At 40.6% G+C, this 12,045-nt stretch overlaps 1 protein-coding gene across 1 annotated transcript; it reads right to left on the bottom strand.

Moving 5' to 3' along the window:
* Positions 1–278: 278 nt before the first annotated feature.
* LOC100540985 (laminin subunit alpha-4-like) lies at positions 279–10,644 on the bottom strand. Its single transcript, XM_010726653.2, has 6 exons — positions 10,356–10,644; positions 7,305–7,400; positions 5,906–6,057; positions 5,649–5,759; positions 2,754–2,865; positions 279–472 (listed from the first exon to the last, which is right to left on the bottom strand). The coding sequence occupies exons 1-6, from the start codon at positions 10,627–10,629 to the stop codon at positions 294–296; spliced, it is 924 nt and encodes a 307-aa protein (XP_010724955.2). The 5' UTR covers positions 10,630–10,644; the 3' UTR covers positions 279–293.
* Between the last annotated feature and the right edge of the window lie 1,401 nt (positions 10,645–12,045).

Raw genomic sequence — 12,045 nt, 5'->3', positions numbered from 1 at the left:
TTTTTTTTCCTTCAAACCATCAGGAGTAGGAATTATTATTTAATCTCTTTCACTTCTTGTTTAAGTAATTAATGACAGAAGACTGCTGATGGACACAACAGGACTCATATGACCTGCTCTTACATTCTCCCAAGCTGTGATGTGTGTGGCTGCTCAACCACCAGCATCTGCTGTTCCTCCCCAGGATCTCAGCATTACCTCCTAAGCTGCCCAGCATGGACCTCAGCATTATGCCCTAAGTTGCCCAGCCTGAGCCAGCTGCGCATCAACATCTGAGTGAATGGAAAGCAGATTCAAAACTCACAGTCCACCGCAGCATGTTCCTCTTCATCTGCAAGTTGCCTCTCATTTGTGAAAGGCTTACGACGTTTGATCTCCTTCAGCATCTCCTCAGCCATACTCAGCTTCTGGGCAATTTCTTCAGGGCTTAGCTCTTGTTGAATCGCATAGTATTTCATCTTGCTGCTGATTTCTGTGGGAAAAAGGAACAGATGGTCAATCTAGCATGCTACAGAGAAGTAAACATTGTAGAGTACTTCTATTTTTGTGAATCTAGATCATGTGGTAGCAAAAGAAAATTTTAATTATCCTATGACTCTACAGTAGGTAATTATTATCTTTAATCCAGTCTTAAAATGAAACCTGGAAATAAACACTTTCTGGCATACGTAGGGATCTCATCAGAAGACGATGAGAGTAAACAGGCAAGGGTAATGTGCTTTATTTGGCTTGGCAGCTGGGATCATCTTTTCAATTTGAGCTCTGTGGCACGTAGCAGATTGGGGCTTTCATCTGGGATCATCTGGGTTTTTAAGTGCTACTGAAAAAATATGATGTTTATTAAATAAAAATAGCAGCAAGGAGACTAAAATAATCTCTTTGGCCATCTGAAGAATTTTGAGGCACCTTTAAGATTTTACACACAACTTCCGGTCTGATGATGGCTTGCTGGTTTGGAGATGGGTATTATTTCAAGGTTTTAGTCTCAGTTCAGAGATCCTTGCAGCTGAAATTGAGTTTACCCATTCCCAGAGCAAGCATTATGAAGTTTTCCCACTTTTTCATCTCTGGCTTCAAATACCAACCATGTCCTCTTTTGTACCCTGTGAGTAGCTTTGGCTTGCGTTCATCACCAGTTTTGTGGATAAGCAGATCTGCCAAAGCCAGCACTGTCCATCTGAAATTTTTAATAAAGTATGTATGTATCACTGTGACACAACAAATTCTTTGGCAGAGTATCTTTTAATGCAGTTTCGAGATGGATCCTGAACTCATTAGTGAAGCTCTAAAGTCTCAGTCTCAGCAGTAACTGAATGGCTCCACAGCTTTCTTTTTCCAAGCAGAGATTGGTGTAATCTCAGTTTTATATACCATTATGATAATGTTATGCCACAGATACTCTAGATGAAGATGATCATATTGGACTTGCAATTGTGCTTGGGAAGGTGTTCACTGTTGTCATTTAACTTTTGATGTATAGTACAGTAAAAATTCTTGAAGATCCAAGCAGTTCTCAGGCTGTAAATCAAACAAATCTTCACCTGGGAAGGTCTGAAATACGTCCATTTACAGTCAGAAGACAAATTATGTTTTGAAATTTATGTTAGTTCTAGAGATGTTTTATTGCTCCAGCATGTTGCCCAAAGACAGACTTAAGTTTCACTTGCATCTCCACGTATCATATGCACAGATGAGCATGACACTGAGATAACAGGAGACAGTTTGTCTCATTTTAACATGAAAAAGCTTTTGGTTTCATTCTTCTAATTTTGGGAGCTCTTAATCATGGTTACCTTTCCTGCTGTGAGACAGCATCACTATAACCATTTCTGACAGTCTGCTCTAGCCATCTGGTTTAAAATTCTGCATTTCACTTTGTGGGGAAATGAGAAGCCAATGAAAACGCAGTTTTCTAACGCTACTTCTCTATTTCAAGGAAAAAAAAAAAAAGACAACAGTCACCCTCTATTGCTGTTTGGATGGGTCTGAACTCAAACTCAAATGAAAATTTTGGTCAGATGAAGCAATAAACAACTTGAGGAGAAAATCATCACCACCTTCCAAAGTGAGCTTGGGGATGCAGTACATCCACAAGATCTTTTTCTTTTTAGAAGCATTTGCATGATGCTATATCAATCAATCAACATAGTTCTACTAAGAAACAATTTTCTAAAATGCAAAATATTGCTGATTCAGCAGAGGGATCACCAGACTTAGTCAGATCTGACTGCCAAAAGGAAAAGTGATATTTAAAAAAAATCTGTCTAGCATATGTGTGTCCTCTGTTATTTACCTGCAAGACTAGAAAAGAGCACTTGCATTGATCTGCTATAAAAGAAGACACCAAACATTCTCACCAAACATTCTCACCTCCATTCCCATGCTTGTGCTTGTGGCTGCAATCTGTTCCAGTCTGATATCAACTCTATTTTTTTTTTCTTACCACTAGTATATATAAATACCTTGACTATCTATTCAAACCATCAGAGGTTACAAATTGAATTATCTTACAAGTATTTCATGTAAACTTATTTATTATTTTGCTTTTTCAGAATGAGAAAAATGAAGGAGATACACTTATTCTAGTTGTCAGACCAACTCAGAGACAACCTTTCATCGTGGTACTGCAGGCTCTAGTTGCCTTATGTGTGGGTTGCTTTGTCAGAGTACCGGGGTGCTATGGCCTTTTTTTTGCTGGAAGTTTCATTAATACATGCTTCACAGTGAGCTGAACTAGAAATAAATCTATTTACCTTGAATATTATCCCTCATATTACTAAGCTTCTGCACGAGCTGAGTAGCACGGCTGTTGGTCTCCATGATTTCCTTCTGTACCAGTAGACCCTTGCTGGAAGCTTGATTTCCCTATGAATAAACCATGTAAGCAAGATATTAAATCTTTTTTTTTTTCTTTCAGATCTGTATGCATGTGTGGAGATGAGCAGTGTAAACACACATTTAGCTTTTTCCTGATGAGCATGCAAAAGTCCATTTATCATATAAAGTGTTATTTACAGAGGTGTTTGAAGTGGAGGGCTGTCTTGTCGATATTTTCAGTATTGCAGAGTGAGAGATTAAAATCTATCCCACGTTTATCCATCACTTGGCTGCAATCAAATTGTCATAAATTATGTACAGTTGTAAACCTCCCATCTGCTGAGTCTCCTAGGCATTCAGCAGGGCTGGTTTATTTTGTTGGATATCACATTTATTGAGTAAGTGTATAGACTGCAGAGTAAGGCATGAAGCTCACCACCATTTTTAGATCAGTGTCTCCCTCATGCGAGGTTGCTTGCTCTGCGACTTGTTAAAATTAAGAAAACAAGCATGAGGATTCAAAAGGCCCGGAAGAGCATAGCCACACTCTTATCACAAAAGCCTGTAAATACAGGTGAAGGTTGAGGAGGGACCTCTGGAGGTCATCTGGTCCAACCCCAATGCTCAAGCTGGGACACCTCCCGAAGGTTGCCCAGGACCATGCCCATACAGCTTTTTGAGGTCTCCAAGAGACTCCATAACCTCTCTCAGCAATCTGTCCTAGTGCTCCACCATTCACAGCACATCATAGGAAAGAGGGGTTCCCTGATGTTCTGTATTATGGCTGGGGCTGCACTCCCCATTGCATTTCCCACATGTGCACTGAGGTGACATGGTCCCCGAACAAGTAAGGCACTGAGTGAAGCTGTTAGGGAGGTGAACATTTACCATGGCATGGCTATCATATTATCTGGACATGATGTTAACTTTGGGATTCCTTAAATTTAATTTTCACTGGTATATCTAAGGAAGGAGAAGATAACATGGCTGCTGACCATGTGTGTACGTGTACGCCTGCACCACACGCTTGGCAGTGGCGCAGTGTTCAGTTCAATGTCCTCTTAGCGCTGCAGCAGCGAAAATCCACACTGTAAAATCAGTCTGAGCATGGGAGTGAAGGCTGGAGAGCTCGGGCTGCTGCTGTGCTCGCGTCATGGCGGCGCCAGACCTGCTGAGGCGGCGGCACCAGGGGGCGCCGAGGCCACGCCGACCCGGCCGGGCTTAGTGGAAGGCTTGTATTGTCCGCTTGCTTGTTTTCAGTCTTTGAAGGGCTTGTCCTTTACTGCTGTCAGGGTTTCCAAAAGGTTAGTGGGAAGCACAGCTGCGTGAGTGAGGGGTGCTCTTAATGGCCCTCAGTTCCCCAGTGGCATGGGGCACTTGTCCTGTGCTTTGCTTGGAGCCTGAGCAGGAAACGTGTTGGGCTCCCCCAAGTCTGCCAAACACTCATGGTCAAGCTGTGTGCAACTTTACTCCGAGCTCATCCTGAGCAGATTCCAGGAGTTACAGACTACATTTATCACATGCACTCACACTTCTCTTTTGAACGCAGAGCCTTTGTAATTCTGCAGTGCCCTTTCTCCTAAATATGTGCTGATTAAAAATACCCAAACCCAAATTTTGTCTTCCACTTGTCTATACAGCCTTTTTTTCACTCTTTATTTTTCTTTTTCTTTCTTTCTTTCTTTTCTTTTTTTTTGTTGTTGCTTTTTCTTCTTTGTTCTCCTGCATTTCAGTTTTCCTAATGGTATAATTTTGCCTTGTGAAGGAATTGGTAAGTAAATGTACACTGTGGTGTTTTGCAATAAGCATGAAAGACACTCCAGTTGCTGTGTCAGCTGTGGTTGTCTCTGGCTGGAAATAATACAGCCTGGTGTATTTCCCTAAAATATATATATTTCACTAACAAAAAGCTGTTCAATAATATTCATTTAAAATACAAGAAATGCAATTTTGAACTTCATTCTTAACACAGAATCAATCATAGAATCATTAAGGTTGGAAAACATGACTGCAATCATCTAGTCCAACCCCAACTCATCCCCACTAACCCACTAACCACATCCCTCAGGGCCACATCTACACATTTCTTGAACACCTCCATGGACAGTGACTCCACCACCTCCCTGGGCAGCCTGTACCAGTGCCTCATCATGCTTTCTGAGAATAAATTTTTCCCAGTATCCAACCTGAGACATATCACATCAGTATTCTTTCAGGGTGCAGTGAAAGTGTTCTGTGAGCTGAGAGCAGATAACCTTAATTTTATAGCCTGACAATTGAATATGGATGTAACATTTATGATTATAATTGTGTTAAAACGTATCTTGAGTGCTGATCAGGCTCCCATCTCAGTGGGTACCTCAAAAGGCTTTTAAACCAGCAGCTTTGTAGCACACTGTGAAGTGACTAATCAGACTAAATGGAATTTTACAAGGGCAGACATGTAAAATAAATATAATATGAAGATTACTAAAGTCAGTCCAAATTACTTTAATGTTGGTTACTTCGGTTTGAAATTGCAAGGCAGAGTGTCTACTGTGCCTATGGTGTAATGGGAGGAAAAAGGAACTAGATTCCAAGGGAAGGCTCTTTGCTGTCTTTGACAAACCTCTGACAATGCTCAGAAAAGTTTGGCTCTTCCTTTTCTGGGAAGAAGACTTGGTGGGTCTTCAGCACTTTTAATTTAGAGCCTCAGTAAAGTAGAAAGTTGAGAAATAAAACATTATCCTAACTTTCTTTCAGGGCACTCTTGGTCTTGTGCAGTGAACATTGTTTGCCAGCATGAGAATATGTCAAGCCACAAGGCCTCTGTGCACTGGCTGTGAACAAACCTGGTCATCCAGGTTTTCTGCCTCTCTCAGGAGATCATTCATGTCGTCTGCAGCATCATCGACTTCGATGGTCCGAAGCGTGGAGAGGTCCTTTTTTTCAGACATTGCTGCCTGTGTGTAGGGAAAATAAGAAGTCAGCACAGCCCAAATCAAATTTCTGCACTGAGGGCGGAGATGTAAATTTACATGAATGGAGCGGAAACCCATAGATGAAAATTACATTAAAAAAAAAAGCAAAACATCATCAATATTTGTACCTGGAGATGGGTGGTAGTGAGGTTCAGGTCATTCAAACGTTTCTGAGCTGCAACACCTGTAGAGATGCTCAATAAAGTTGATTTGCTTTCGTCAATAGCCAGCACTGCTAACCGGATGTCATCTGTCAAATCCCAAATACATTTATCGCAGCCTGATAAGAAAATAAAAGTGCCATTTTACTTTTAGTGCTTGTGAAACTTAACATCTTAAATTTACTTTTGAGTGCTCCATGGGGTTTCCTCTTTCTGATATGGATGGGCCTTGATTTATATCCATTTTTCTTTCCCTTTCATCCACCCACTCCCAAGGTCCCACAGGACAGGCATGATGCTTCCAGCTGAGCAGCACCAGATGGGACTGCTCTGAAGGGCCATCGAGGCGGCACTGCAATCAGTAGGGAGCGGGAGATGAGGCATTTCCTGGCTATTCCCTAGAGGTTCCACGTGTTTGTGTCCCAGAGAACAACAGATGAGGGTCAAAAAAACAAGTTCATTTTGCCAGCAGCCAGAACTCTGCATTTTAAATCTGGTGATATGAGAAGTAAGGATGTCTAGCAGCCAGACTCTTGGCTGTCTACCCAATTAGAATGGCAACTTCTCAAAGCAGAGTTTTGACATGTTGAATTATGCTGCTGCAGAACTACATCCTTGTCCTGTAAGAATGTTTGCAATACCACCTTGTTTTTAGTGACATTTGTGCCACCAGTAAATGCAGGAGACTTAGATGAACATGAAACACGGATTCCTGTAGGAACTTTTGCTTGGTTTTGTACATCTGTTTCCCTGATGGCAGCAGCTGCCAAATGTTTTTCTTCTGATTGTGCTTCTGGACACGTGATCCCTCTTCTTGGGAACATGCTTAGGAATCCATAGGTGACACATAGTCTGTGTAATACTATAGTCTTAACACTATCTTTTTAAAAGTATCAGTATTCACTAGAAGTTGTAACAGTGCTTTTGGAACAGGCTTCCTGTATTTAGAATAGGGCAGATAGCTGAAAAGCAACTGACTGAAGTGTGTATGTCAAATCCAACAGTAACAATTTATATTTCATATAAAATGAGAAAAACAGAAATGATATGCAAGGTAGCATTTTAGGGTATCTGTATCTCTAGGCCTAGAGAAGTAGTTTTCATGATATATCCCTACTGCTCTGCAGTTTGTACCTAAACATATAGCTGTTTTACAGAGCTGAACATATTCATGGGCTCAGTCAGGCAAGTAAGTACAAATTAAAATACACAGTTGGCAGGGCACTGGATCTTTGCATGTTTAAGCGCCCTGCAGAATCAAGGTATAAGAAGTGTGCACTGGAGAGAGAGCTGAGCTATTAAGTTAGTATCTGCAAGCATCTGAGAGTGATCTTCATTTTTGGTGTTCTCATAATACTATTCTTACTGATGGTTGGGCAGTCTGTGCCAGTAGAAATTACAGGACTGTCTGCGAGGCATTCTCCAGTCTGGCTGTCACACATTCTCCCACCGCAGTTACATGCTGAGGAAAAGAAAAGGGTTTTAAGATAGTAATCTTCAAAATGTTCAACCCAGCTTTCCCATTCCAAGACTAATGAAATGATTGTATGTAGGATTGTGCAAAGGTAATCAAACCAAAATCAAGGGCTTCCTTGACTGATTTTTCCTTAATTACATAGAGTGGGCCAGATGAAATATTAGCCATGACTCAGAAAGTATGTGCTGAAATGACTTGTTCAAAGCTTCCCAGCTGGTCAAAAGCAGAGGCAGAAAGGCCAGAGTTGTCCAGCAGTGCCGTTGTACATTACCATCTGCAGAGGGTGATGTTTAGGAGATGTGCTAAGAAAAGCAGTACAGCTGATGTTAATTATTTGTTATGTAACTCTCTGCAGGCCTGTGGAACTTCTCAATGCTGTGTCAGGCTCCCACCAAATAAAGTTTCCAGCTGTCAGGGAGTGATAGTGGACTCTAATTCCAGGTTGATCATATCAAGAAGTAAGTATCTCCTACCACTTAAAATGAAGAACAAGTGAGGTTTAACATTTTTTTAAACTGAGTAAGCTGTATTTCTTTTGCCAACGCAAGTGGCTTTTTAGAAAGTTTAATTTTTAATCTAAAGTGTCTCTCTCAAGATTTAATTGGCCTTTTAAAATATATTATTTTCAAGATGAAAATATTATTGGAGCACTTTGATAGAATAACAAAAATTAGCAAAATAGAGAAACAGCAGTGATATCTGGAATTCATTTTACTCTTGTGATTCATGGTTTTAGCAGAATTTCATATCTAAGAAAATTGCTTACTGCCATTTTACTGCAGCACATTCATTGTTCTCTGTGAGTTCCCTTGTATTTACATTCCACATTGAACATTCAAGGAATTTTCTAGGAAAATTTGTAATACAGCCTCAAAGTCAACACAATACTCTAACATTGGAATATTTCTTTGTAAGTGAACCAAAGTTAGTACAAGTATTCATTCTTTATACTAGTGATGAAAGAAGTTGGTTAAGAATGTTATGAGGTAATCAACCTTTTGACTTCTCCACAAGTTTGAACTGGCTTATTGCAGCTCCTGAATCTACACTGTTTTAATTTGGTCTTTGTTTTATTAAGAAGTGAAAGAGAAATTTCAGTTAAAAGCAGAGATTTCTCTTAACTTGTATCACAGGATCTATATATCAGAGCTCTAGTTTGGATTAGGTTAGTACTCAAGAAAATCAAATTGTGTCTTCTTATTTAACTGGATAACTCTTAGCTTGTTACACAAATGCTTATAGTAAATTCATTTCAAAAGCAGTTCTGACAATATTTCATCAACTTTTCAGGAGGTACCAAATTTTTAATAGAGAGTTCAGAGTTTCAATGCTATTGTGGTTTACTGGTAGAGAAAGTTACCTGCATTTCTGAGGGAGATTTGTCATAAGCTTTGAAGTGTGGATAAAGGACACATAATTAAGAAATTTAATGAAAAGAGGCTGAAAACTGCTATTGACAACTACAAAAACTTTTTCTTCTGCATGAAAGAAAAAAGGATGATCTTAGCTGGATAGAAGTAATTGCTTGCTTTTTCTTTTTATTTATTTATTTATTTATTTTTATTATTATTTTTTTTCCTGTATACCTCTTCATACTCTATGAAAGATGTATACATAGACTGTTTTTTTTAATGCTATGGGTTTTTTTTTGACTGTTTTAAAGAAGATAATTATCTTATTTGACAATCAATATTTTTTCTAAATAAGAACTTCTAGTCATTCTGAACTGCCAAATAAACTATAAGCTTGTCTTGTAAGCTACCACAGTAGTTTGGCTATCATGGATTTGTTGACTGATGCAAGAGATCATTGCAGCTGCCATTTATTAAGTACAGCACATTTGGGTGTTTAGCAGAAGTGAAGGTAGAATGAGGACTGCATAACTGTCTGAAACATAATACTTCAAAGTCAGGATTTGCTAGAGTCAACCAAAAGATTGCTGAAAGCATAAAATGAAATGCATAAGCAGGAATTGCTTTTACAACCTCAAATTCACAGAGATTGAATTGTGGGCATATGTTGGGTGCCCAGATCCAGATGTGAACTAAGGATGTGCAGTTCCTGCAACCTCTGTCTTTGGCTTGTTTGGATACCTGTGATCAGCTTTTGGGGTTACAGTGTATTACCTCCTCTCCTTATTCTGCTTAAGTTGAATTAATGTAACTTAGTGAGGTGAATTACACTTTGGAAACAGGAAACAAGAAGGAACTGCATCATACACTGTATGCGTAAATGAAGATTGCTGCACAAAAGACACTTGAGTCCAGATTGTCCTCATAGCTTCTAATCTCCAGGCTCCCAAACTTAATACTTTGTAGTAAGTGAATAAAAACTCCAGGTGCATATTGAGTTACAAGAAGCATGGAAATTTTATCAAGAGATTGCAAACATGCCAGGGATTGCACCTTGAACCCTGCAGTACTTCAATTTCTAAGCTGGTTGCACGCTTGAATGGCTTAAAACAAATCAAGCTGAGAGCTAGGAGTGATCCATCCTCCTCATTTGTGTTATTGTCCTTGAGGAAAGGATTCTGGCAATGGGATTGGGAGGCAGCTCCAAGGTCCTTGCTCTGAGCACTTGCGTTTTCCCTTTGGCTGTGGTTGTTTCTCATCTCTTTGGAGAAAGATGCAGTCTCTCCTCCCACAGCCAAAGCTATGACAAAGGGCATGAGGACAAAGTGCTGTCTGGCATTTAGTTGGGATATGGGGTCTGGGCTCTTGAGAATTCCTTATGGGTAATGGAAAACAGGCTAGGGTCAGAGGTTATTCAGCTGATGGAACGTCCACAGTAATGCACTAGGAGTGTGGCCAGAAACCCCCCCTGCCTCCCAGGCCCACTCCCAGGCGTCTGATGACTGATTTTAAACATCTCTGGGAGGCAGTCTGTGCCCCATGCAGTACCTACTCTTTTCTGCTCATTACATCGAACTACAGACAATACCTGTACAATTTTTAGCGAATACAGCATCCCCGTAGTAACCTGGAGCACATCGCTCACACTTGAAGCCTGTGGTGTGGCGCAGGCAGTTGCGACACTGGCCGGTCATTTCATCGCAGTCTTCAAAAATCAGGTTTGGGTCTGAGTTGCCACTGCAGTCGCATTTTTTACAAGTGCTTCCAATTAGCAAAGGATTTCCATAGTAACCAGGGGCACACCTGAAAGGAGAAGCAAGCCCAAAGTTGACTTGCAGTGCCATTCTCATCTGTAGTACCATTATTCTCTTACCTAATTGATGTTCCCATGAACTGTTGACAGTCAGCAATCGCTAAAGGACAGAAATTAGGAGCTGTACTCCTGAAGAGACTTTTTTATGCTCTAATCTCATACTGTCCTGCTACTTATTTTTCCCTTCTTGAACACTTCTGGTATCTCAGTCACTCTAGTCTGCGTTATTTTTTTGTGTCCTTAGCGGGGCAGTGATTTGTTCTCCATTGTTTAAAATATAACAGCATGACCTTGGCAGAGAGGCAGTTCTGATGTTTATTTTGGTCTCTTTCAGCTTTGGATCTCTCCAACCATATTGTGTTATATAGGAAACTGGGGCAAGAGACTGTTTTTCGTGATGTGGAAACTTAGAGGAAGTTCAGACGTTATTTTCATTGTGATGCAAATAGCAGAGTTCAGACTGGAAGAGGACTAAAAAATATGTCTGTGATGTGGCACTGGGATGGCAGCTGGTGTTTGCAAAACCAAACAGGTGCTGAATCAATCCATTACATTCACAGCATTTTTTTGGTTTGTTCTGTTAGCCTATTGGTTGAGGCCAAAGAGTAAGAATGTCTGCGAGCCCAAGAGGGGAGGATGTCTCTGAAGGGTTGCAGAGGGAGAGCAGGGGATAGGCAACAGGCTCTGCAGAGAAGGTGCATTTCATGTTTGGTCACTTTTGGGATGCGTTTGTGTTGAACGATTGCTACATCATGAAATGGGTTAGATATTGAAACTGTGGTGATTGTTGGAAGTCTAGACAAACCAGCAGTATGTCATGAGCTGTAACCTTCTGCTAAGACACCAGGCAATAGACTTGGTGTCATCATCTGGAAGGAAAGGGCAGGCTCTCAGTTAAGAAAGTTTCTACTGGTAGCAGTATGCTTGTTCCCATTTGCTCCAAGTATTTAGGAAGCAGGGGGAATCAGGGCTGTCAGCTGGCAGGATGGAGAAAGCCTATGTAGCCTGTGGCATCGTTGCAGGAGAGCTTGTCACCTTGAAGACTGCACCACAGAGGCTGGGGTCTTGTGGCCCCAAACTTATGGGAATGAAGAATGGCTGCAGGGAAGGGGTAAATAGCTGGTGTAATGATTGCTCATTGAAAAAGACAGAGGGTTGAATGGTTGTTGGAATGATTTAGTTAAGGAGTACTCTGTGTTATCCTGTTTTATCACCCTGTTGTCCTTGTCTTTTCTCCCATCCATAAAGCCTGGGATTCAGATACTGTTTGTTCTGCTATTTGTGGGTGAGGAGGGTGAGCTCTCATGCAGCTTAGTTTAATTTTCTCAAGATTCTGGCTGGGGACATGAGATCTATTGTCTCCTGAAATATGAACATAGACAAATCTTGGTTCTGCTCTGTCTCAACAATGAAAATGTGGGAGATCTGATAAGAGCTTCTAGTTTTCTACATTTGCTGAAGGTTT

Source organism: Meleagris gallopavo, unplaced genomic scaffold (assembly GCF_000146605.3).
Source record: "Meleagris gallopavo isolate NT-WF06-2002-E0010 breed Aviagen turkey brand Nicholas breeding stock unplaced genomic scaffold, Turkey_5.1 ChrUn_random_7180001848261, whole genome shotgun sequence".
Taxonomy (NCBI): domain Eukaryota; kingdom Metazoa; phylum Chordata; class Aves; order Galliformes; family Phasianidae; genus Meleagris; species Meleagris gallopavo.
This window is presented reverse-complemented; position numbering and strand designations above follow the sequence as displayed.